The sequence below is a fragment of the Macaca fascicularis genome, chromosome 20, assembly GCF_037993035.2.
Source record: "Macaca fascicularis isolate 582-1 chromosome 20, T2T-MFA8v1.1".
Classification (NCBI taxonomy): Eukaryota; Metazoa; Chordata; class Mammalia; order Primates; family Cercopithecidae; genus Macaca; species Macaca fascicularis.
The window spans coordinates 70,964,868-70,992,317 of record NC_088394.1 but is presented as its reverse complement, the minus strand read 5'-3'; the positions used below and the strand labels follow the sequence as shown (position 1 = coordinate 70,992,317).

Here is a 27,450-nt window from a genome sequence, read left to right as displayed (position 1 = left end):
TTTCTTTTTTTTTTTTTTTTTTTTGAGACGGAGTCTTGCTCTGTCGCCCAGGCTGGAGTGCAGTGGCGCGATCTCGGCTCACTGCAAGCTCTGCCTCCCGGGTTCCCGCCATTCTCCTGCCTCAGCCTCCCGAGTAGCTGGGACTACAGGCGCCCACAACCGCGCCCGGCTAATTTTTTGTATTTTTAGTAGAGACGAGGTTTCACCGTGGTCTCGATCTCCTGACCTTGTGATCCGCCCGCCTCGGCCTCCCAAAGTGCTGGGATTACAGGCGTGAGCCACCGCGCCCGGCAAAAAATCATTTCTAAAGGGGTGTTATATACATGAAAAATTTAAAAAGCAATGAAACAGTTGACCGTTACTTAAAATAATGTTTCCTCTAAGGTCTCTGAAATGTAACATTTGTGAACTATAGAAGCATCCTACCATTTTTGCTAGACAATTCATGAAATATTAAGGGAAACAAGGAAAGACAACAGGTAGTTTCTGTCTGTGTTACACAATATTTTGGTAATAGACATGCATTTGTATGCAAATATCCCACTGGAAAATAAGAGCATGATGAATGGGGATATTGTCTTTACATGGCAAACTCTTATTCTGTGGTGCATACTGAGTAGTACAACTCATGTCTGCCTGCTTCACGCTATAGATCAATTATTTCACATTTGCATATTTGTATAAATAGTGCTTCTAGAAAATCTTCAGCAAACGAGAAGCAGGGAAAACTTCAACACTGTCTTCTGTTTCGTAAGAGGCAGCTCAAAAACAATGTTCATACCAACTTATATATGCCAGCAAGCAGTAGGGAAAGACGTAGGTTCCATGCTACTTTAAATCTGTTACACATTTCATTTGGAATGCAATCTCATTTGGAATGCATACTGGATTGCAGAGATACTGAAAAACACATGTGATGTTTAGTATAGAAAATCTTGTTATGTCCTAATTATCACAGAGGACAAGAATTTCAAATTCCCAGTGATTATGCTAAATTCATATGTGCAGATCTAAAACATACCACTTGTGTTTTGTGGCATATCCACATAAAACCACTAAATTCATAGGATACTGTTTGTATATCTCTTATGCTGCTGTCTAGAATACTCAATTCATTCAAGATTTTTAAAAGCTCATTGTAGTACAACTGGGTATGGCTATTTACAACTGGATATGTTCTGATACGTATTCTTTAGCTGGGTATCACATGTAACTTCCAGTATAATGTTCTCATGGGATCCTATTTTTAATACATTTTTGAGTTGAGAGATTGCATCTCAGTATGAATTCCCATGTTCCCTCAAAACTGTCATGAGGCTTCTCACCCGCTTGAAGAGTTCTGGCAGGAGTTTTCCACAGTACAACCTGGCTGGAGTTTCAGGGTTTATCCCCGACATGAACTCTCTGATGGACACTGAGTCGGGACTTCCTGCTAAAGGCCTTCCCACATTCAGAACACTCGTATGGTTTCTCTCCTGTGTGGATTCGCAAGTGTAATCTAAGAGTTGACCTCTGGCTGAAAGTTTTGCCGCATTCAGTACATTCATAGGGTTTCTCTCCTGTATGAGTTCTCATGTGGATAATGAGTTGTGAGTTCTGGATGAAGGATTTTCCACATTCACTGCACTCATACCGTTTCTCCCCCGTGTGAATCTTCTGATGTATGATAAGGTTTGACTTCTTGAAGAAGGTTTTTGCACATTCGTTACACTCATAGGGTCTCTCTCCTGTATGAATTCTCTGGTGTGTGGTGAGTTCAAACTTTTGGGCAAACGTCTTTCCACATTCACTGCACTCATAGGGCTTCTTCTCCATATGTGCTCTCTGGTGTACAATGAGGTTTGACTGGTGGGTAAAAGCTTTTCCACATTCCGGACACTCAAAGGGTTTCTCCCCAGTGTGAATTCTCTGATGTTTGATGAGGTTGGCCTTATGGGAGAAGGTTTTCTTACATACATTACATTCATATGGTTTTTCTCCAGTATGTATTCTCTTATGACTAATGAGGAGTGACTTAAAGGAGAAAGCCTTGTCACAGTAAGTACAAATGAAAGGTTGAACCAAGTTTTTTATTTTCTGATGTTTAAAAATGGCTGCTTTATGGCTGAGGGCTTTTCCATTTTTATTGTATTCAGAATATTGTACTCCAGCGTGGGTTTTCTCTTGCTTCAGGTAGAGAAGTGCTTTTCCAAATTCATTACACTCATCAGTTTGCTTTCCTGCATGGCTTCTATTACTATTAAGCAAGTCTGAATTATATTTCAAAGTTTTTTCATATAAGTCATATTTATAGGGTACTTGTCTTAAAGAAACAAAATCTGTGTTCAGATTAAGTGCTTTTCCAAAGAGATCACCTCTTTCCTCAACTGGGGTTTGGTTCTTAAGAATTAAAAATTGCCTTGTCTGCTCATCTGGGTTTCTGTGGTCTCTCTCCATCTGGTCATCAGCCTTCCACACTTCTAGGATAGAGCACAATGAAAAGAACCTTGTCAACGCCTCTGCTGTCATGTTACACATGCGAAGTCTTCACAAGTGTTCAATCACAGGGCAGACTCTTTAGTTTGGGACCCAGTCTCCCAATATTAAAAAATTCCCAGCGCAAATGTTTCCTTTCAAACTTTGAAAGAGAAAGATAATAGCAAGATTTGGAACGCATACTGGATTGCAGAGATACTGAAAAACACATGTGATGTTTAGTATAGAAAATCTTGTTATGTCCTAATTATCACAGAGGACAAGAATTTCAAATTCCCAGTGATTATGCTAAATTCCCACGTGGTTAAAAAACAAAACCAAAATCAATACAAGTAGCAATGCCAGATGACAAAACGACCTTAAAGTGGGCAGAGAAGGTGAAATAAGACAGAAAACAGAACACAAATAATATGAGAAGGCTGGCAATTCCAGGGATGGAGATTTATAGTATTCTTGAGGACACTGCAGTTAGCACAGAGACGGAAAAAGTAAGTAGATGAGGGAATTAAGGGAAAATACCTACGCAGATCTGGAGCAAGAGTATTATTTGCTAAACTCAGACTACTATGGTAGAACCAGCACCAGTCGGCATGGTTCTAAGCTTTTTCACCTTTTTCTCTTCTGTTCATCTTTACCAAAATGATTTCCAGAAAGCAGCACTTCTCATTAGGTTTGCAGTGACAGCCATACAGCAGAGCTCCAAATCTCAAAGTAAGAATCTTGCAAATGGTAAAACCTAGAAACTCATTCTCTAAGAAAAATACAAAACTTACAACAGGATCGTTGACGGCTGCTGGTTTTATTGCTTTTTTTCCTACTGAAGTTGTTGGGAGAGTGAACATGTTTTCACTATCATATCCTACTTTTCTTCCATTCCTATTTATTTTGAGATAGGGTCTCCCTCTGTTGCCTAGGCAGGAGTGCAGTGGCACAATCATAGCTCACTGCGCCTTGACCTCCTGGGCTCAAAGGATCCCCTCAACATGACAGGCATGAGCCACCGTGCCCAGCCTACTTTTAATGTGTTCAGAATCTTAAGGATCAAGTTACCCAGGTTCATTATTAAGAAGTCAAACAAACAGATACAGGCAAGGCTAAGACACACTGTTGGTGGGAATTTAAATTAGTTCAGCCACTGTGGAAAACAGTCTAAAGATTTCTCAAATAATTCAAAACTACCTCTTCACCCAGCAATCCCATTAAAAATCATTTGGCCAGGCACAGCGGCTCATGCCTGTAATCCCAGCACTTTGGGAGGCCAAGGCAGGAGGATCACTTGAGGTCAGGAGTTCTTACTGTTTTTTGAGATGGGGGTCTCTCTCTCTTGCCCAGGCTGGAGTACAATTGGTGTGATCTCCACTCACTACAACCTCCACCTCCCAAGTAGGTGGGATTACAGGCACACGCCACCATGCCCGGCTTATTTTATATTTTTAGTAGAGATGGGGTTGCATGTTGTTGGTGCTTGTATTGAACTGACCTCTGATGAACCTCCTGCCTCGGCCTTCCAAAATGCTAGGATTACAAGCAGGAGCCACCACGCCTGGCCTGAGGTCAGGATCTACAGTACTTGTTCTACAAAAGTAAAAATTAACAGGGCCTCTGTGGTCCCAGATACTCGAGGCTGAGGTGGGAAGATTACTTGAGCCCAGGAGGTGGAGGCTACAGTGCGCCATGATATCACCATTGAACCCTAGCCTGGGTGACAGAATGAGACCTGTCTCAAAAAAAAAAGATTCTACCAAAAAGACACATGCCCACTTGTAGGTTCATCACAGCACTATGCACAATAGCAAAGACATGGAATCAGCCTAGGTGCCCATTAATGGTGGACTGGAAAAGAACGGTACATGTACAAGATACAACACTACGCAGCCATAAAAAATGAAATCCTGTCCTTTTCAGCAACATGGAGGCTCACAAATGGGAGCTAAACACTGGGTACTCATGGACATAAAGATGGCAATAGTAGACAGAATGGCTGGTGAGAAAGGGAGGCAAGGGTTGAAAAGCTAATGGGTACCATGCTCACGATCTAGGTGTCAGGATCAATCAAACCCAAACCTCAGCATCACAGAATATACCCATGTACCCCTACATCTAAAAAGCTATAATCAATTTAAAATTACCCAGCAACAACCTAGACCGTCATCTTACGTTATTACTGGTTATGTTACTGTGATCCTGCTGCCATTTTTTCCAGGACAACACTGTCACTCTCACACTGAAAAACCTATCTTAAGGCCACCACACCGATTCCTAAGAGCTAAAATACAAATGTTACCATTCTGGCAAAACAAGAATGCTACTGAAAGAGCAACTAGTTACAACAAAAGTTTAAGACTTGTTGGGAAAGTACCAGGGTTCAAGTGTGAAAGGCAAATATCTAAGGTTAAACAGGAAAAAAAAGGTAAGCAGGGGAGACGGACATTTGGAGGTATGATTCAGAGACTTAAGGTACAGGTCATGTCTCCTCAGCTATATTTAAGGGTTAGGGACTCGAAAAACAGATTCCTAAAAAGTATTTCAAAGGTACTGAGCTGCTCATAATCTCCTGGATACTAATTCCACTGGCTTCTGCTTCTCTCTTTCTCCTGTCATATTCCCCTAAAACGTTCTGAGTTGACAACTCTATGCTACCCAAAACTCTTCTTGTTGCTCCAACTTGAAAATTGCCTATGGCTTGACAGCAGTTTACTAATGGGACATAGCTCATAACTGCTCGGACTTCAGAAGCCTTGAAGGAAAGGAGAGACAGAGCTTTAAAGGCTGCAAGATCTCTCAGGTTTAACACCTGAAGACTTAGGCCAAAAACATTTAGTAATTCAGAAGCTCATTTCTGTTCACTGAGACAGGACATAAATACTTCTAGGAAAACGGTGAGCTGTACCTGAAAACCATCCTTACCCACTGAAAGTAAGTTGCTATAATTCTCCAGCATCACATCCATGTATAGGATCCTCTGAGAGGGGTCCAGTTGTTCCCATTCCTCCTGGGTAAAGTCCACAGTCACATCCGTGAATGAAACTGATCCCTAAAACAGCATATTGTTATTCATCCTAAGATGATCATTTGGTGATACAGAAAGGATAGATGAAAACTTTGTAAGTCATTCACCATGAAAATTTATATATTTACACCAACGATACATCTTGTTCACCGTTTTTTTCATATCTTCCAAAATATATTTTTATTTATTTATTTATTTTTTTGAGACGGAGTCTCGCTCTGTGGCCCAGGCTGGAGTGCAGTGGCCAGATCTCAGCTCACTGCAAGCTCCGCCTCCCGGGTTCACGCCATTCTCCTGCCTCAGCCTCCCAAGTAGCTGGGACTACAGGCGCCTGCCACTTCGCCCGGCTAGTTTTTTGTACTTTTTAGTAGAGATGGGGTTTCACCGTATTAACCAGGATGGTCTCGATCTCCTGACCTCGGGATCCGCCCGTCTCGGCCTCCCAAAGTGCTGGGATTACAGGCTTGAGCCACCGCGCCCAGCCCAAAATATATTTTTATAAATAGTTGAGATTTATTCAGATTCCCATTATCTCTGCCACTGTCATATTTGATAGGTGTCTCAGATTAATAAAACACTGTTGGCCAGGCATGGTGGCTCACACCTGTAATCCCAGCACTTTGGGAGGCTGGGCGTGGCGGGGGCGGGGGGGGGGTGGATCACTTGAGGTCAGGAGTTTGAGACCAGCCTGGTCAACATGGTGAAATCCCATCTTTACTAAAAGAAATTTAGCTGGGCGTGGTGGCGCATGCCTGTAGTCCCAGCTACATGGTGGGCGGAGGCAGAAACTGCAGTGAGCCAAGACTGCACCACTGTTTCTGCTCTCAAGATGTGTACTGTGAGACAAGCACATTAGGTATTCAGTGTTACCAGTGTGCTTTTAATAAAGCTCACATAGGCATTATTTCTGTGATATCGATGTTAAAGAGTTAAAACTTTGACTACTTAAAGGCAGAAAATCAACTTCCAACTATAAAATATCAGGTACAAGTAAGGATCTCTGTCCCCCCATCCCCCTATTCAAGCCATAAAAATTGTACAAAAATTTTTTTAAAAATTTATGATTGAATTTAACAGGCCAGACACAGCTGAAATGATTAGTCAAAAAATGTCAGTAAATATCTAGACTGAAATGCAAAAGGTACATTAAGGAGCCTAAAAGATACATGGGACGAGCTGAGAAGGTCTAATATACTTGCAGCGGGAGTCCCAAGAGGAGGGGCAAAATGCAGTCAAAACAATATTTGACGAGAGAATAGCTGAGAATTTTCCAGCACACCTCACAACAGGCTCTAGTTTTAAAACCACCAACCCCAAGTACAATAAGTACAAACAAAACAAAAAACCAAAAAACCCACTCAGAGTATAACAAAACTGATTTTAAAACCCCAGAGGTGGCCAGGCTCAGGCCTGTAATCCCAGCACTTTGGGAAGCCAAGGTGGGTGGGTCACAAGGTCAGGCGTTCAGGGCCAAGATGGTGAAACCCCGTTTCTACTAAAAATATAAAAATTAGCCGGGCGTGGTGGCGGGCGCCTGTAATCCCTGCTGCACTTGAGCCTGGGTGACAGAGCAAGACTGTCTCAGAAAAAAATCCAGAGGAAAAAAAGAGGTATTGTCTTCAGAGGTACAAAAAACTTGACAGCTGATTTCTCAACATAGACAATGGAAGTCAGGCCGGGCACGGTGGCTCAAGCCTGTAATCCCAGCACTTTGGGAGGCCGAGACGGGCGGATCACGAGGTCAGGAGATCGAGACCATCCTGGCTAACACGGTGAAACCCCGTCTCTACTGAAAAATACAAAAACAAAAAAACTAGCCGGGCAAGGTGGCGGGCGCCTGTAGTCCCAGCTACTCGGGAGGCTGAGGCAGGAGAATGGCGTAAACCCGGGAGGCGGAGCTTGCAGTGAGCTGAGATCCGGCCACTGCATTCCAGCCTGGGTGACAGAGCGAGACTCCGTCTCAAAAAAAAAAAAAAAAAAAAAAAAAAAAACAATGGAAGTCAGAAGACAAATCTTCAAAGTGCTGAAAATATCTAGAATGAGTTGGTTGACAAACTTTTTCTACAAAGGGTCAAGTGACTATTTGATTTTTTTTTCAGGCTACACGTAGTCTCTGCTAAAACAAACCGACTTGGCCGTCATACCATAAAAAGAAGCACAGGCGGCTGGGCACGGTGGCTCATGCATGTAATCCCTGCACTTTGGGAGGCCGAGACGGGCGGATCATGAAGTCAGGAGATCAAGGCCATCCCGGCTAACACGGTGAAACCCCGTCTCTAGTAAAATTACAAAAAATTAGCCGGGCATTGTGGCGGGTGCCTGTAGTCCCAGCTACTCGGGAGGCTGAGGCAGGAGAATGGCATGAACCCAGGTGGTGGAGCTTGCAGTGAGCTGAGATCTCGCCACTGCACACTAGCCTGGGCGACAGAGCAAGACTCCATCTCAAAAAAGAAAACAAAAACAGAAAAATAAACAGGCACAGGCAACACGTCAACAAATAGGCATGGCTGTGTTCCAACAAAACTTGATTTATGGAGGCTGGGCGTGGTGGCTCATGCCTGTAATCCCAGCACTTTGGGAAGCCGAGGTGGGTGGATCACTTGAGGTCAGGAGATCAAGACCAGCCTGACCAACATGGAGAAACCCCATCTCTACTAAAAATACAAAATTAGTCGGCCATAGTAGCTTATGCCTGTAATCCCAGCTACTTGGGAGGCTGAGGCAGAAGAATCGCTTGAACCCGGGAGGTGGAGGCTGCGGTGAGCTGAGATGGTGCCATTACACTCCATCCTGGGCAACAAGTGAAACTCCACCTCAAAAAAAAAAAAAAAAAAAAAAACAACTTGATCTATCATTTTTGTTTCAAATCATTTTCACAGCACAAAATACTCTTGATATTCCCCCCCAACCACTAAAATTAAAAACCATTCTTGGCCAGGCGCAGTGGTTTATGCCTGTAATCCCAGCACTTTAGGAGGCCGAGGCAGGCAGATCACAAGGTCAGGAGTTTGAGACCATCCTGGCTAACAAGGTGAAACCTGTTACCACTAAAAATACAAAAAATTAGCCAGGAGTGGTGGTGGGCACCTGTAGTCCCGGCTACTTGGGAGGCTGAGGCAGGAGAATGGTGTGAACCCGAGAGGCGGAGCTTGCAGTGAGCAGAGATTGCGTCACTGCACTCCAGGCTGGGTGACAGAGCAAGACTCTGTCTCAAAAAATTAAAAAAAACCATTCTTAGCTTGTGGGTCATACAAAAACAAGGCAGCAGCCCATTTGGACAACTGGCCAGAGTTTGACACCCCCTGATGTAGAGTCTAGAATGATGACTAGTACACAACAGATGTCAAGTATTAGGCATTATTACTACTATTAAAAGATGTACCAAAACCAAAATTAAGCCTAGCAAGAATCAGTTGAATGTGCAAAAAAAGCAATAGCAAACCAGTAAAACATATTAAAAGTATACAAATATGGAATGGGGAACGAAGTATTAAACTAATTTTCGCATGTCATCAACTTAAAGACATTGGGGCAGGAAGAAGTACCATGTTTGGAAGAAAAATTCTGATTAACTTTTGTTTAAAATAGGTAAATACTGAAAAAGTAACGTAAACCTTTAAAGGGTAGAAATATGACAAGCAGAGAAGGAAAAGGAGATAAAATCAGTAATCAAAATAAAATGGGATAAATTTCTGCTAAAAGACTAAGACCTTCAGGGTTTAAAAACTTATATATAATTTTTGGCCGGGCGCGGTGGCTCAAGCCTGTAATCCCAGCACTTTGGGAGGCCGAGACGGGCGGATCACAAGGTCAGGAGATCGAGACCATCCTCGCTAACACGGTGAAACCCCGTCTCTACTAAAAAATGCAAAAAAACTAGCCAGGCGGGTTGGCGGGCGCCTGTAGTCCCAGCTACTCAGGAGGCTGAGGTAGGAGAATGGCGTAAACCTGGGAGGCGGAGCTTGCAGTGAGCTGAGATCCGGCCACTGCACCCCAGCCTGGGCGACAGAGCAAGACTCCGTCTCAAAAAAAAAAAAAAAAAAAAAAAAAAAAAAAAACATATATAATTTTTACAAGAGGCAAACTTTAAAAACACCACAAACTTCAATGATCTAGCTAAAATATAAACAAAGTAACAAAGCCTAAAAACAAAAGGCACTGAAAGCTGTCAAAGGAACATCAATAATTAAAATTCCAAAAAACGCACATAATATGACCCAAAATTCTATATAATCCTGTTCATGCAATATAAAAGTGATTTAGGCCGGGCGCGGTGGCTCAAGCCTGTAATCCCAGCACTTTGGGAGGCCGAGGCGGGTGGATCACGAGGTCAGGAGATCGAGACTATCCTGGCTAACATGGTGAAACCCCGTCTCTACTAAAAATACAAAAAACTAGCCGGGCGTGGTGGCGGGCGCCTGTAGTCCCAGCTACTTGGGAGGCTGAGGCGGGAGAATGGCGTGAACCCGGGAGGCGGAGCTTGCAGTGAGCCGAGATCACGCCACTGCACTCCAGCCTGGGAGACACAGCGAGACTCCGTCTCAAAAAAAAAAAAAAAAAAAAAAAAAAAAAAAAAAAAAAAGTGATTTAACAAAGGGCATGGGTACACCCACACAAAACATACTGGTTATCTCTAAGATGGAAAGACTGACTTTAATGGTCAAAATGTTAGGGTTGAGTTGAGGTGACATGAACAGTGCTGGTGCTGTGGTTCATGCCTGTAATCCCAGCACTTTGGGAGGATGAGGCAGGAGGACTGCTTGAGCCCAGGAGTTTGAGACCACCCTGGGCAACATGGCGAGACCCTGTCTCCACAACAACAAAACACCTAGCTGGACGTGGTGGTGAACACCTGTAGTCCCAGCTACACAGGAGGTTCAGGTAGGAGGACAGCTTGGGCCTGGGAGGTCAAGGCTGCAGTGAGCCGTGATCATGCCACTGTACTTCAGCCCTGGAGACACAGCAATACCCTGTCTCAAAAAAAAAGGCTAGGTGCAGTGGCCACACCTGTAATCCCAGCACTTTGGGAGGCCAAGGCAGGTGGATCACCTGAGGTTAGGAGTTCGAGACCAGCTTGGTCAACATGGTGAAACCCAGTCTCTACTAAAAATACAAAAATTAGCCAGGCATAGTGGTGGGCACCTGTAGTCTCAGCTACTCAGGAGGCTGAGGCAGGAGAATTGCTTGAACCCGGGAGGCAAAGGTTGCAGTGAGCGAGATCACGCCACTACACTACTACACTCTAGCCTGGGCAACAGAGCAAGACTCTACTAAAAAAAAAAAAAAAAAAAAAAAAAGCAGCATGCTGGGGAGGGCACATCCTCATATGACAGAGACAGTAAGGGACAAAATTAATGTATGAATTTTGTAGTATAAAAAACATTGGCCGGACGCAATGGCTCATGCCTGTAATCCCAACACTTTAGGAGGCCAAGGAAGGCGCATCATTACGTCAGGAGTTCAAGACCAGTCTGGCCAACATGGTGAAACTCTGTCTCTACTAAAAACACAAAAATTAGCCAGGCATGGTGGCGGGTGCCTGTAATCCCAGCTACTCGGGAGGCTGAGGCAGAAGAATCTCTTGAACCCAGGAGGTAGAGGTTGCAGTGAGCCAAGATCATGCAACTGCACTCCAGCCTGGATGACAGAGCGAGATTGTCTCAAAGAAAACAAAACCAACCAAACAAAAAAATTACATTTTAACACATTTAAAATGTAATATAATACAAGTAATATAAATTTAAAAACCCATCCATATAAAAGAATGAAATCATATCCTTTGCAGCAACATGGATGCAGATAGAGGACATTATCCCAAGTGAATTAACACAAACAGAAATCCAAACAGTGCATATCCTCATAAGTGGGAGCTAAACTCTGGGTACTCACGGACATAAAGATGGTAACAAGAGACACTGGGGTCTACTGCTAGAGAAGGGAGGGGGACAAAGCAAAAACTATTGGGTACTATCCTCACTACTCGATGACAGGATCAATCATATCCCAAACGTCAGCATCGTGAAAAATATCTATGTAACAAATCTGCACATGTACCCCCAAATCTGAAATAAGTTGAAATTATATTTAAAAAAAACTTCAACATACACAATACATGGAAACATGTCAAAATGTTAAGCACTGACTAGATAGCAAAACAGGCGGATAATTAAGTTGACCTACACTTGGGCCGGATGCAGTGGCTCATGCCTGTAATCCTAGCACTTTGGAGCCAAGGCAGGTGGGTCACTTAAGGTAAGGAGTTCAAGACCAGCCTGGGCAACAGGGCAAGATCCCATCTCTAAAAAAAAAATACAAAAACTTAGCCAGGCATGATGGTGCACACCTGTAGTCCCAGCTACATGAGGGGCTGAGGTGGGAGGACTGCTTGAGCCAAGGAGTTCCAGGCTGCAGTGAGCTGAGATTACACCACCGCACTCCAGCCTGGGTGACAAAGTGAGACTCTGTCTCAAAAGTTGAACCATAGTGAAGTTTCTTTTTTTGTTTTTTTGTTTTTGAGACGGAGTCTCGCTCTGTCACCTGGGCTGGATGGAGTGCAGTGGCCGGATCTCAGCTCACTGCAAGCTCCGCCTCCCGGGTTCACACCATTCTCCTGTCTCAGCCTCCGGAGTAGCTGGGACTACAGGCGCCCGCCACCTCGCCTGGCTAGCTTTTTGTATTTTTTAGTAGAGACAGGGTTTCACCGTGTTAGCCAGGATGGTCTCGATCTCCTGACCTCATGATCCGCCCGTCTCAGCCTCCCAAAGTGCTGGGATTACAGGCTTGAGCCACTGCGCCCGGCCATGAAGTTACTTTCAACTGTTTTAATACATAAAAATATTTTGGCTGGGCGCTGTGGCTCACGCCTGTAATCCCAGCATTTTGGGAGGCCGAGGCGGGTGGATCACATGAGGTCAGGAGTTTGAGACCAGCCTGGCCAACATGGGGAAACCCCGTCTCTACTAAAAATACAAAAATTAGCCGGGCACAGTAGCGGGCACTTGTAATCCCAGCTACTTGGGAGGCTGAGGCAGGGGAATCGCTTGAACCCGGGAGGCAGAGGCTGCAGTGAGCCGAGATTGTGTCACTGCACTCCAGCCTGGGTGACAGAGTAAGACTCCGTCTCGGGAAAAAAAAAAAAAAAATGTATATATATACACATATATATAATAATTTTTTTCATAAAACTACTATGCTTTATTTGTATTTCCGTGAAATAAATCTTATAATCTACCACGTAAAACGGAAGAAAAAAATTCCTAAGGAAATCTCAGAACACTGGCTGCAAAGACAAAAGCCTGTGAGTTTCAGGAGAGAACAGGTTACAAGTAAGTAGATTGAAAGCCTTCAGAACTCTTGACTATGCCGGAAAGCAGTATTTTCAAAATTATCAGAGAGGCAAACCATAAAAACTGGACAAAATAAAATAATTACTTGCAAGCACAGAAGAGCAATCACTGTAGGGCTACAATTACCAAAAGGCATATACGAGGAGAGGAGAGCCACGCATTCACAATGATGCTGAACCATGGCACAGAAAAACAAAGCCCAAGCAGAAGTGAGTGTCGTTGGCCGGGTGCGGTGGCGCATGCCTGTAATCCCAGCACTTTGAGAGGCCGAGGCACGGAGATCACTTGCGGCCAGGAGTTCGAGATCAGACTGGCCAACATGGAGAAACCCTGTCTCTACTAAAAATACAAAAATTAGCCAGGCGTGGTAGCACGTGCCTGTAGTGCCAGCTACTCGGGAGGCTGAGGCAGGAGAATCTCTTGAACCCAGAAGATGGAGGTGGCAGTGAGCCAAGATCATGCCACTGTACCCCAGCCTGGGTGACAGAGCGAGACTCTATCTCAAAAATTAATTAAATAAATTAAAAAAAAAACACAAACTGGTGTTTGGGTCTGTAAAGCAACTAGGATCTAGGGGCAGGGCTATGGTTTGAGTATTTCTGTCCCCTCTAAAAATTCATGTTGAAACTTAATCCCCAATTAAGTATTGGGAAGTGTGGCCTTTGGGAGGTGACTGGGTCATGGAGGCTCCTCCCCTTGTGAATGGGGTCAGGTGCCCTTCTAAAGGGGCTTGATGAAAGGAGTTCATCTCCTTTTTTGCCCTTTTGCTTTCTGCCATGCAAGGACACAGCACTCCTCCCCTCTGAAGGATGCAGCATTTAAAGTGCCATCTTGGAAAAACAGACCAGGCCTTCACCGGCACCTTGATCTTGGACTCTCAGCTTCCTGAACTGTGACAAAATAAATTTCTTACTTTTTTTTTTTTGAGACAAAGTCTCGCTTTGTCACCCAATCTGGAATGCAGTGGCGTGATCTCAGCTCACTGTAGCCTCCACCTTCCAGGTTCAAGTGATTCTCGTGCCTCAGTCACCCAAGTAGCTGGGGTTACAGGCAAGCGCCACCACACTTGCCTAATTTTTGTATTTTTAGTACAGATGGGGTTTTGCCATGTTGGCCAGACTGGTCTCAAACTCCTGCCCTCAAATGATCCACCCACCTTGGCATCTCAGAGTGCTGAGATCACAGGCATGAGCCACCTTGTCCAGCCGTGAAAATAAATTTCTGTTCTTTACAAATTACCTGGTCGCAAGTATTCTGCCATGGCAGCAAAAAATGGATTAAGACACAGGGTGATGGAGCTAAGAAAGACATAGAGAAGAAGCCTTAACATTCTGTATAAAGATTCACCTCAGATCTTTGGCTAGTTCCTAATATGTGTAGGGGGAAGACAGGCCTCCAAGAGAACTAGTGGCAATGACTGGGAGACTGAAAGCTGAGTAGAGATATCAGAGGTTGCATAGTGCTGAGGAGCTAGGACAGTCTGAATCCAGCAAGATAGAGATCCTGGCAAACAGTTGAGATGCCAGAAAAGCCATGCCCTAGAAGGATGAACCATACCCTAGGAGAAAAGAGTATGACCAAACTGACAGACCCACACCTGCAAATCTTAAAACATGCCCCAACGGGATCAGAATCATCTGCCAATAATTTAGCTATCTGGCAGACAAAACCTAACATTTTTTAGAAGGAGCTATGTATCATTCAACATATCCAGCGTACAAACAAAACTGCTAGACATGTGAAAAAGCAAAACCAGGGCCAGGTGTAGTGGTTCATGACTGTAATCCCAGCACTTTGGGAGGCTGAGACAGGTGGACTGCTTGAGCCTAGGAGTTTGAGACCAGCTTGGGCAACATACCAAAACCCCATCTAAAAAAAGTACAAAAATTAGCTGGGCATAGTGGCACATGTCTGTGGACCCAGCTCCTCAAGAGGCTGGGGTGGGAGGGTTGCTTGAGCTCAGGAGGTCACGGCTACTGAGAACTGTGAGCGTGTCACTGTACTCCAGCCTGGGGGTAACCAAGACCCTGTTAAAAAAGAAAAAGAAAAAAAGAAAGAAAAAGAAAGCAAGCAAACAAAAACAATGAGGCCAGGCATGCAGTGCATACCTGAAATCCCAGCAGGTTGGGGGGCTAAGGTGGGTAGATTGCTTGAGCCCAGGAGTTCGAGACCCACCTGGACAACACAGAAAAATTCCATGTCTACAAAAAACACAAAAATTAGCTGGGCATGATGGCATGTGCCTGTAGTCCCAGCTATTAAGGAGGCCGAAGTGGGAGGATCACTTGAGCCCGGGAGGCAGAGGTTGCAGTGAATGGAAATCAAGACACTGCACTCCAGCCTGGGCAAGCCCCTAGAGCAAGACCCTGCCTCAAAAAAAAAAAAAAAAAAAAAAAGACAAGACAAAAACAATCAAGAGATAAACAACCCAAAAGAGGCAGATGCAGAGAGTACCAATATATTAGTTAACCCATAAACACTTCAGACGACCTGTAAAGTACTATGCAAAATATTATAGAGGTGCTCAGTAAAGATTATAAGCTGTAATCTCTACAGCAACCACTTAAGATAAAAGGGAAAATAGGAACACACAGGACAACTAAAAATAAATAGCAAAATGACAGACTTAAACTCACCCATGCCTATAAAAAAATAAATCACAAATAAAATAATAAATCAATTAAAAGACAGAAATAGACCAGGCATGGTAGCTCACACGTATAATCCCAGCCCTTTGGGAGGCAAGATCTCAACACTACAAAAAAATTAAAAAATAAAAATTAACTGGCACAGGCCTGTAGTCCCAGCTACTCAGGAGGCTGATGTGGGGGAAGTGCTTGAGCTCAGGAGGTTGAGGCTTCAATGAGCCAAGATCACACCACTTCACTCCAGCACAGCAGCTGGGTGAGAAAGAGAGATCCTGTCTCAAAAAGAAAAAAAAAAAAATAGACAGAAATAGGCTGGATCAAGGAAGTTGAGGCTGCTGTGAGCTGTGTTCATGCCACTAAGTTCTAGCCTGGGCAACAGAGGAAGACCCTGTCTCAAAAAAAGGAAAAAGAAACAGGCTGGATCAAAACCATGACCAAACTACATGCTATTTAGGGGAAATATACTATAAATACATGAACATAAATAGGTTGAAGCAAAAATACCATAACACTAATCATTAAAAAAGTAGGTATGGGCCAGGCACAGTGGTACACATTTGTAATCCCAGCACTTTGGGAGGCTGAGGTAGGGAGATCCCATGAGCCTAGGGGTTTGACACCAGCCTGGGCAACCTGGCAAGATCCCATTTCTACCAAAAAGAAAAATACAAAAATTCCCTGGGCATAGTGGTACACGCCTGTAGTTCCAACTACTGGTAGGATCACTTGAGCCCAGGAGTTTAAGGCTGCAGTGAGTCAACATTAAGCCACTTCACTCAAGCCTAGGTACCAGAGCCAGATCTGGTCCTAAAAAAAAAAAAAAAAGACGTAGGTATGGCTTTATTTATACCAGAAAAGGAGTATTATCAGGGTTAAAGAGGGGAATTCCAAAATGATAAAAGGATAAATCCATCAGGAAGACAGAATCTTATGTGTGCACACATCCATAACCATATATGCAATGACTAACAAAGCTTCAAATTATATCAAGCAAAAACTGACAGAACTAAAGAGATGAATGGGCAAATCCACATTCATACCTAGCTATCAATCAAATACCAGAACAGAATGAGGGCCAGGTGCAGTGGCTCTCACCTGTAATCCCAGCATTTTGGGATGCTGAGGAGGGCCTATCACTTGAGGCCAGGAGTTCAAGACCAGCTTGGCCAACAGGGCAAAATCCCATCTCTACCAAAAATACAAAAATTAACCAGATGTGGTGGCACACACCTGTAATCCCAGCTACTCAGGAGGCTGAGGCAGGGGAGAATCGCTTGAACCCGGTGGCAGAGGTTGCAGTGAGCCGAGATTGTGCCACTGCACTCCAGCCTGGAAGACAGAGTGAGACTGTCTCAAAAAAAAAAGACATTTTCGGAAATTCATCCTAAAAACTGTGCCTCTCACAAACCCTTTCTCAAGAAGCTACAGAAGCATGTACTTCAATAAAACAACAGTAATCCAAAAAAGAGAGGCGGCAGACAAAAGATCACCACGAGAGACCAGAAGGAAATCCCTAGGAGGAGTAGGAAGGAGATGGCGGAATGGGAGATGGCAGAATAGCATTGATTCTCTACTATCACCACATTGCTTGTAGTAAAGATTGGAACACAGTGATTCAAAAGCTGGCATTTTGAGGGTTGTCATCAACAAGATACCTGCGGCCACTGTACCAACTTCTTATTAACCTGAGAGCAGAATGCCTGGGTAAGCCTGGCCCAGATTCTTATCTGTACTTGGTTTGGCTGATCGCGAACATGTTCTGACGGCATCTGTCTTTCCCCTCCACACCAGACTGCCTTGGATCAGATGAGAACACTCATTTCATGTCACAGAAGTGTGCTGCTTTAATCTACTCCTGCGAGGTGGCCATTCACCAGTGAACCAAGATGCAGAAACCGCACAGCATCCCACTCCCTCTAATTATATTCCCACCAAAACTTCAATACCTGGTCTACACTCTGACCCAGTCACATGGCCCAACTGTGTTGAGCCCTCTGCTTCTCATGATCTTGCCAATGACTTCCCCAAACAGGACTTCTGTAAACTCTCAGGAAAGTCAAAGCCAGGCTATACCTGGAAATTCAACTCAGCTTATCTTCTCCTGGGAGCCTTTGTCCAACAGTAGCAAAATTTCTTTCTTTCTTTTTTTTTTTTTTCTCTGAGACAGAGTCTCACTCTGATGCCCAGGCTGGAGTGCAGCAGCATGATCTCAGCTCACTGCAACCTCTGCCTCCTGGGTTCAAGTGATTCTCTTGCTTTAGCCTCCGGACTAGCTGGGATTACATGCGCATGCTACCACGCCCAGCTAATTTTTTTTGTATTTTCAGTGAAGACAGGGTTTCGCCATGTTGGCCAGGTTGGTCTCGATCTCCTGACCTCAAGTGATCCACCAATCTCGGCCTCCCAAAGTGCTAGGATTACAGGCATGAGCCACCATGCCTGGCCCCAACAGTAGCCAAATTTCTAGACACAGTTGCTTTGCACTGCTAAATTTGCTTGGTGTTGCCACATTGCTCCCAGTAAGGCTGTATCATTCTATACTACCTCCAGCAATACATGAGCGCTTTCACTTCTTCTTAGCTAACACTAGCTAGTGTAATTTAAAAATAAATGATAATCTAAGTCTTGGCAAAGGGCCCACAGTTGCATCTTTTAGATCTCACGTCTGAAAGGAAAAAAAAACCTCCACCAATCAGACAAAAGATTATGCAAACAAACCAAGGCAATATTAATTCCAGTTATAGTTTATTAACTAAATTTTATATTAAGACTATATATAAGTGATATTAATTCCAGTTATAGGTTATCAACTGAATATTAGATTAAGAATATATCTAAGTGGCGTTGGCTGGATGCGGTGGCTCAAGCCTGTAATCCCAGCACTTTGGGAGGCCGAGACGGGCGGATCCCGAGGTCAGGAGATCGAGACCATCCTGGCTAACACGGTGAAACCCCGTCTCTACTAAAAAATACAAAAAACTAGCTGGGTGAGGTGGCGGGCGCCTGTAGTCCCAGCTACTCGGGAGGCTGAGGCAGGAGAATGGCGTGAAACCGGGAGGCGGAGCTTGCAGTGAGCTGAGATCCGGCCACTGCACCCCAGCCTGGGCGAAAGAGCAAGACTCTGTCTCTCAAAAAAAAAAAAAAAGAATATATCTAAGTGGCAAAGTCTCTAAGGAAAGCAAGGGAACTAATAAGAAAAATATCAAGATAGTGGCTATCTACTAGGTGGATTCAATCAGAAAATTTCTCATAAGAACAGATAATGTTCTATTTCTTAACTTGGGTGCATACACGGGCACCCATTTTATTATTATTCTTTAATGGATATATATTTGTTATACATGTTGTTATAACACATATAAAAAGTGTTATGTTTTAATATACTATTCTGTATATGTGTTACACAATTGATTAGGGGAAAAAAAGAATGAGTAAACTCTCTATGCTCTGATATGGAAATACTTCAAAGATACGTTACTGAGTGATTTAAAAAACACAGAATTGGGCTAGGCACGGTGGCTCACACCTGTAATGCCAGCACTTTGGGAGACTGAGGTGGGCATGGATTGCTTGAGCTCAGGAGTTGTAGACAAGCCTGAGCTACAGGGCGAAACTCCATCTGTACAAAAAAATACAAAAAATTAGCTGAGCATGGCGGCATGTGCCTGTAGTCCCAGCTACTTGCAGGGGTTTAGGTGGGAGGACTGCTTGAGTCCAGGAAGTCGAGGCTGCAGTGAGTCGTTCACACCACTGCACTCCTGCTTAGGTGACAGAGCAAGACCCTGTCTCAAAAACAAAACAAAATCAAATCACATAATTAAGAGATTGAAACACAAACCATAACCAGGCACAGTGGCTCATGCTTGTAATCCCAGCATTTTGGGAGGCCAAGGCGGGTGGATCACTTGAGCCCAGGAGTTCGAAACCAGCCTGGCCAACATGGTAAAACCCCATCTCTCCTAAAAATACAAAAATTAGCCAGGCATGGTGGTGCACACCTGTAATCCCAGCTACTGCTGAGGCAGGAGAATCACTTGAACCCGGGAAGTGGAGGTTGCACTGAGCCAAGATTGTGCCACTAGACTCCAGCCTGTGTGACACAGCAAGACTCCGTATCAAAAAAAAAAAATTAAATTAAATAAATACATAAATAAATAAAGCGGCTAAAATCCAGAACACTGACAACACAAAATGCTGGTGAGGATGTGGAGTCACAGAAACTCTCATTTATTGCTGTTGGGAATGGAAAATGGTACAGCCACATGGGAGTTTCACAGTTTCTTACAAAATTAATTATATATATATATATATATTTTTTTTTTTTTTTGAGGCGGAGTCTTGCTCTGTCGCCCAGGCTGGAGTGCAGTGACCAATCTCAGCTCACTGCAAGCTCCGCCTCCCGGGTTTACGCCATTCTCCTGCCTCAGCCTCCCAAGTAGCTGGGACCACAGGCGCCGCCACCTCGCCCGGCTAGTTTTTTTTTTGTATTTTTTTAGTAGAGACGGGGTTTCACTGTGTTAGCCAGGATGGTCTCAATCTCCTGACCTCGTGATCCGCCCGTCTCGGCCTCCCAAAGTGCTGGGATTACAGGCTTGAGCCACCGCGCCGGGCCAAAATTAATTATATTCTTAGTATATGATCCAGGGGCCTTAGTATTTATCCAAATGAGTTGAAAACATGCCCCCAAAAAACCTGCACACAGATGTTTACAACAGCTTTCTTTATAATTGCCAAAACCTGGAAGCCACTAAGTTTATGGGTTCCTTCAACATGTGAATGGATAAATAAACCATGGTACATCACAACAAGACATATTCGGTACTAAGAAGACATGAGCTATCAAGCCAAGAAAAGACTTTTTTTTTTTTCTTTTGAGACAGCGTCTCACTCTGTCACCCAGGCTGGAGTGCAGTGGCACTATCTTGGCTCACTGCAAGCTCCGCCTCCTGGGTTCACCTATTCTCCTGCCTCAGCCTCCCAAGTAGCTGGGACTACAGGCGCCTGCCACCACTCCTGGCTAATTTTTTTGTATTTTTTTTTTAGTAGAGACGGGGTTTCACGGTGTTAGCCAGGATGTTCTCCATCTTGGAGGAACCTTAAATGTATATTTCTAAGTGAAGGAAAACAATCTGAAAAGGCTACCTACTGCATGAATCCAACTACATGACATTCTAGAAAAGACACAACTAGGGAGATGAGACAGTAGAAAGATCAGTGGGTGTTAGGGACTTAGGGAGACAGAGGGAGGGGTGCAAAGGCAGAGCACAGGGGATTTTCAGGGCAGTGAACCTATTCTGTATGATGTCATAGTGATGGATACGTGTCATTATATATTGGTCAAAATACACAGAATGCATATGAAGAGTGATCCCTACTGTAAACTACAGTCTTTTTTTTTTTCTTTTGAGACGGAGTCTCGCTCTGTCGCCCAGGCTGGAGTGCAGTGGCCGGATCTCAGCTTACTGCAAGCTCCGCCTCCCGGGTTCACACCATTCTCCTGCCTCAGCATCCCGAGTAGCTGGGACTACAGGCGCCCGCCACCTCGCCCGGCTAGTTTTTTGTATTTTTTAGTGGAGACGGGGTTTCACGATGTTAGCCCATGTTGGGATGGTCTCGATCTCCTGACCTCGGGATCCGCCCGTCTCGGCCTCCCAAAGTGCTGGGATTACAGGCTTGAGCCACCGCGCCCGGCCAACTACAGTCTTTAACATATCAATATTGGCTCATCAACTGTAACAATATACACATTAATACATATATTAATAATAAATGAAACTGGGGGTAGGGGTTGGGAATGAGGGGGTATATGAGAACACACTGCACTCCCCATTCAATTTTTCTGTAAACCCAAAACTGCTCTAAAAAAAATGAAATCTATTCAAACAGAACGCATAGAAACAGAAAAGTATGATTAACATGCTATCTTATGTTTGTGCTTTTATTTGTACTTGTGTAAATATGTACAAATAAGCTCTGGATAGTTACACAAGAAAGTAATGACAGTGGCACCTGCTTGGGGTGGGGGGATTTAAATACAAACCCACATATTTACTGCATTCTCTGGCATTAGGCTAATCTGACTGGAAAAACCAAATACATACAGTAATCTTCTGCACTTGCACTGAGGAATGTTATATGAAACCACCATAGATAAAGTGATAACCGTTTCAAAGTTGGCTGTTTTTGGGGGTGCTGTCCAAAACACCATCTACATGAAGGTCCATAAAATGCATTCAGACCTAATGTACAGAACCAAAGAACTAGTATTCATAACCAATGCAAGACATTTAATTAACTCAATTTACTTTTTGGCTGCTGGTATTGATCAGTTATTCTTACTGTGTTTCCCTTGTGTCTTATTCATACTTTTCTATTTCATTTTCTGGATCCTTATAAACTTCCTTAAATGCACTGAAAAGCAAAATGGGGAATAAACAAACAACTCACCTGGGATTTGTTCATTTTCTGCAGTTTTTGGGAGAGGCAGAGAACTATGAAGGCGAAACTGGAATAGACGAAAAAGAAAGGCATTGTTATTAAAGGTCTGACCTGCCTTACAACTCCTAGAGTGACTTGTTTAGAAATCCCTAGAGACCACCTGGGAACATACCACCTCCTGGGATAGTCCCTCTGCCTCTTCAGAAGGGGCAGAAAATGTCATACTTACTGCACCTATCTTCAATCTAACATTATCAGACACCCATAAAGGCAAGACTAAGATAATCCACTATCAAAAGAGGCAAAACGATCAGTAGAACCCTCAACTGCTGAAATTATCAAACAGGGAATTTAACACAACTATGATTCATATACTAAAGGCTTTACTAGAAAAGGTGGACAACATGAATAAACAAATAGGGAATTTCAGCAGAGATGGAAACTTCAAGAAAAAAATCAAATGGAAATGCTGAGAAAGAAAAGTACAGTAACAGCCGGGCGCGGTGGCTCAAGCCTGTAATCCCAGCACTTTGGGAGGCCGAGACGGGCGGATCACGAGGTCAGGAGATCGAGACCATCCTGGCTAACACGGTGAAACCCCGTCTCTACTAAAAAAAACAAAAAATTAGCCGGGCGCGGTGGTGGGCACCTGTAGTCCCAGCTACTCGGGAGGCTGAGGCAGGAGAATGGCGTGAACCCGGGAGGCGGAGCTTGCAGTGAGCTGAGATCCAGCGACTGCACTCCAGCCTGGGCGACAGAGCAAGACTCCGTCTCAAAAATAAATAAATAAATAAATAAAAGAAAAGTACAGTAACAGAGATGATCTTTCAGCAGGCTCGTTAGTAGACAAAGGAGCTAAGAAAAGTTTCAGTAAAAGTGAAGATAGGTCAGAATAAATTACCCAAACTGAAATACAAAGAGAAATGGAAGAAAAAAATAAAAGGATAGAGCATCTGAGGGCTGTGAGACAATACCAAATGGTCTAATAAACATGTAATTGAAATTCCAAAAGGAGAAAAGAAGTATTTGAAGACATAATGCACAAGAATTTTCCAAAAATAATAATATCAAACTACAGGTCCAAGAAACTCAGATAATTTATCCAAACAGAGAAAATACCAAAAACTAAACTCAAACAAAAACACATGGACACATCGTATCCAAACAACTGAAAACCAAAGTTAAAATCTTCAAAGTAGCCAGAGGAAAAAAGACATATTACATATAGAAAAATCAAGATAATGAATCATAGCCACCTTCCTATCAGAAACTAAGCCAGAAAATAAAGTAGTGACATCCTTAAAGTGCTTTAACAACAACAAAAAAGCAACTAAAGCAAAAACTATTAACTTAGAATTCTATACTCAGCAAAAAATCTTTCAAAAATGATACTGAAGTCAAAAACCTTTTTCAAACAACAAAAACATAGCAAACAAATTTATTATCAGTAGACCTGTACTAGAAGAAATGTTTAATCAAGTTATTTAAATAGAAGAAATATGATATTAAAAACCTGAATCTACACAAATGAAAATCTCTTGAGAATGGTTAAAATAAGGATAAACATAATAGATACTTTTTCTTGCTTTTAATCACTGTGAAAGATTATCTAAAGCAAGAATAGTAGCAAAGTTTTGTGGGTTTACAGCATATGTCAATATGCTGTAAAATGTATGACAACGATAACAAAAAAGACGGGAGGGTGACATTGGGAGTATAATGCTGCAAGTATACTGACATAAAACAGTATGATATCTTTAAAGTTCCACTAAACTTGAGAGCAACAACCAAAAACTTTGTTAAATGTTTACAAATACACAGTAAGACAACACTGGAGATAAAATGTAATTATAAAAAAGACCCACTTAAGCCAAAAGTAGACAGAAAAAAGGAAAACAGAAACAAAGACCAAATGAGAAAAACAGAAAAACAACAGCAAGATGGTATATTGTAATACAACTATATCAATAATTGGTATGAACACACCAATTAAATAACAGAGGTCAAATTATATAAAAAAAAGACCAAACCATATGCTGTCTATAAGCAATTTGTTTTAAATATAAAGACATAGCTACATTCAAAGTAAAAGGATGATCAGTTGTAGAAGTCAGGAAATTAAAAAAAAAAAAAAGATAAAAGAATGAAAAAAGCTGGGCGCAGTGGCTCACACCTGTAATCCCAGCACTTTGGGAGGCCGAGGCAGGCGGATCACGAGGTCAGGAGATCGAGACCATCCTGGCTAACATGGTGAAACCCCGTCTCTACTAAAAATACAAAAAATTAGCCGGGCGAGGTGGTGCGTGCCTGTAGTCCCAGCTACTCGGAGGTTGAGGCAGGAGAATGGCGTGAACCCAGGAGGCGGAGCTTGCAGTGAGCCAAGATGGTGCCACTGCATTCCAGCCTGGGCGACAAAGGGAGACTCCGTCTCAAAAAAAAAAAAAAAAAAAAAGAATGAAAAAAGAGGGTCAGGCATGGTAGCTCATGTCTGTAGTCCCAGCACTTTTAGGAGGCAAAGGTGAGTGGACTGCTTGAGCCCAGGGGTTTGAGACCAGCCTGGGCAACACGGCAGAACCTCGTCTCTACAAAAAATACAGAAAATTAGCCGAGTGTGGTGGCTCCTACCTTGAGTCCTAGCTACTAGGGAGGCTGAGGCAAAAGGATCAGGGCGCACACCTGGAGTCCTAGCTACTTGGGAGGCTGAGGGAAAAGGTTTGAGGTTGCAGAGTTGTGACTGAACTACTGCACTCCAGCTTGGGCAACAGAGACAGACCCTGTCTCAATCAATCAATCAAGGAAGAGTCTACCATCAACAGCCCAATATTTATTCAAATATGCATGAAACAGTTACCCAGGGAGATAATCACATCCTCGACCTTAAAACAAACTACAGCAGGCCTGGTGCAGTGGCTTCTGCCTGTAAAGCACTTTGGGAGGCCAAGGCCAGGGGATCACTGGAGACCAGGAGTTTGAGACTAGCCTGGCCAGCATGGCAAAACCCTGTCTCTACTAAAACAAAATGAGACAAAAATACAAAAACAAATCACAACAAATTTAAAATAACTGAAATTTGTAACACAGTATTCTGACCAAATCAGAATTAAACTATAAATCAATAATATAAAAAGATCTGGAAAATCTCCAAAGACTTGGAAATTAAGCAATACAATCTAAATAACTAAAGGGTAAAAAATGAAGTCACAAGGTAAGGTAAAAAAATTAGAATTGAATGGTAATGAAAACACAACATAAAGGCTGGGCACAGTGGTTCATATGTGTAATCCCAGCACTTTGGGAAGCCAAGGTAGGAGAATCACTTGAGGTCAAGGGTTCGAGACCAGCCTGGCCAACATGGTGAAACCCCGTCTCTACTAAGAATAGAAAAATAAGCCAGGTGTGGTGGCGGGCACCTGTAATCCCAGCCAGGAGGACTGCTTGAACCTGGGAGGCAGAAGTTTCAGTGAGCTGAGTGAGTGCCACTGTACTCCATCCTGGGTGACCGAGTGAGACTCTGTCTCAAAAAAAATAAATAAATAAAAATACAAGATATAAAAATTTGAGGCCGGGCACGGTGGCTCAAGCCTGTAATCCCAGCACTTTGGGAGGCCGAGGCGCGTGGATCACGAGGTCAGGAGATCGAGACTATCCTGGCTAACATGGTGAAACCCCGTCTCTACTAAAAATACAAAAAACTAGCCGGGCGTGGTGGCAGGCGCCTGTAGTCTCAGCTACTTGGGAGGCTGAGGCGGGAGAATGGCGTGAACCCGGGAGGCGGAGCTTGCAGTGAGCCGAGATCCCGCCACTGCACTCCAGCCTGGGAGACACAGCGAGACTCCGTCTCAAAAAAAAAAAAAAAAAAAAAAAAATTTAAGTGATGTAGCTAAAGCAGTATTTAGAGGAACAGTTACATCAATAAATTGTTTCTGGCCAGGCGTGGTGGCTCAGGCCTGTAATCCCAGCTACTTGGGAGGCTGAGGCAGAGAACTGCTTGAACCCGGGAGGCGGAGCTTGCAGTGAGCCGAGATCGCGCCACTGCACTCCAGCCTGGGCGACAGAGTGAGACTCCGTCTCAAAAAAGAAAAGAAAAAAAAAAGAAAAAACTAAGAAGAAAGAAACGGTACAATAAAAAAATACAGTGTTACAATCACATGGGACTACCATTTTACATGAGGTCCCTCGTTGACAGAAACACTGTTATGCAGAGCATGACTGTACCAGAATCATGGGAAAACTTTCGTATTTCAAAGTGGTGAAGACTTTCGGTGCCCCAAACGGAAAGAACTGTAAATTCCACCCGAGAGAAATTCCAAACGTGTACATGGCAAAATCTACCAGCGAGTAAAACCAAAAGATAAAAGAAAAAATATCTGCTGCTCACATAAAGTACCCCTGGGTTGTGAGACCTTAGGGAAATCACTTTCCCCTTCTGAGCCTCCCGTGTTCCTGGGGTAGCGACGGAGATGATAACGCTGGAAGTCACGGGGTGGATGCAAGTATCAGTGGGACACCTCACTGAAGACCCTCTGACAAAGGGATCACGGTTCTCCACCATCAGCACCTGCTCAGGCTCCAGTCCTTCCTCCACACGCGAGGCTCCGGGCATTGGGGCGTGGCCAGGTGTGTCAGACCACGCCCCCACCACGCCCCGCTGGGGCCTCGCCCCGCGCGCGCCCGCCGGAGCTTCCGGACTCGCTCGCGCGCGGCCCGAGCCCCTCGCCGCCCGTCTGAGGCGCATCTCCTGACAAAGAGAAGAAGGCGAAGCCTGGCAGCCGCCCTCCCGCAGCCGTCCCCGCCCCTGAACGTTCGGCGAGGCCTGCCCCGCCGGCCCCGCTCGGAGGAGGGCGCCAGGCAACCCCGGACGCCGCCTTGAAGGTCACCGCCGCCTATGAGTCGCCGAAGTTTGGGCTCCCACCCTGCGCGGGCACGAGCCCATCCCTCATCTCCTTCCCCTCGGCCCCAGGCCGCGCGGAGCTACCTGGAAGGCCCTCTCGTACCTGGAGGGGCGCAGTCTCCACTCGTGGCCCAGTGCCACAGCGGGTCACGGCGCGGGGCGGCGAAGACGCGCGGAGACGGGGGCTCTGTCACCCACTCGCGGCTGGTGGTGGGGGAAGGGCGGCCACCGGCGCGCTCGCAGCACTACACATGCGCAGATACCGGGGCGCGCGCCGTTCCCAGGGTCCTCGGAGGGGTGGTCCATCCACGTTCGGGACTACATTTCCCACAAGTCTCCGGGGCCGTGGCTTTAGGAACTCTCAGGAAGAGTCTGATGAGCCTACCAAAAAATCTCGTGGCCTGCACTGTTTTCTTTTTTCCTAGAGTGGGTCGCGAATTACAATTAACCACCTCCCCGTTAAATACAACAACTTGGCTTTTAAACATTACACCAATCTATAACTGTATTTAATTAGAATAGATGTACAAAATAAAAGTATCCATAATCTCACTTTCTAAAGATTAGCTGCGTGTAACTTTAAGGTCACAGTTTGATTTTTTTGTTGTTACAAAACTGGCCATACAGGTATCATGTGCTGCA

General features: G+C 44.2%; 1 protein-coding gene across 9 annotated transcripts; it reads right to left on the bottom strand.

Moving 5' to 3' along the window:
* On the bottom strand, positions 1-27,031 carry ZFP1 (ZFP1 zinc finger protein). 9 transcript variants are annotated; one of them, XM_074027628.1, is made up of 5 exons: positions 26,912-27,031; positions 26,296-26,655; positions 21,927-21,984; positions 5,383-5,509; positions 1-2,459 (listed from the first exon to the last, which is right to left on the bottom strand). In XM_074027628.1, exons 3-5 carry the CDS (start codon positions 21,939-21,941, stop codon positions 1,378-1,380), a joined length of 1,224 nt encoding a protein of 407 aa, XP_073883729.1. In that variant the 5' UTR covers positions 21,942-21,984; positions 26,296-26,655; positions 26,912-27,031; the 3' UTR covers positions 1-1,377. The 9 variants fall into 9 exon arrangements, with proteins under 9 accessions (XP_073883729.1, XP_045237599.2, XP_065393623.1 ...); XM_045381664.3 differs by having other exon boundaries at positions 26,476-26,655; XM_065537551.2 differs by lacking the exon at positions 26,296-26,655 and having other exon boundaries at positions 26,893-27,031.
* Positions 27,032-27,450: the final 419 nt, after the last annotated feature.

Excerpts from the sequence above, each read along its gene's own strand:
- ZFP1 (XM_074027627.1), bottom strand. The coding sequence starts at position 26,652 with ATGCGCCTCAGACGGGCGGCGAGGGGCTCGGGCCGCGCGCGAGCGAGT. Across the intron at positions 21,985-26,475 it reads AAGGACTGGAGCCTGAGCAG|TTTCGCCTTCATAGTTCTCT; the intron begins GTGCTGATGGTG and ends CGTCTATTCCAG. Across the intron at positions 2,460-21,926 it reads AGAAAATGAACAAATCCCAG|AAGTGTGGAAGGCTGATGAC; the intron begins GTGAGTTGTTTG and ends GCTCTATCCTAG.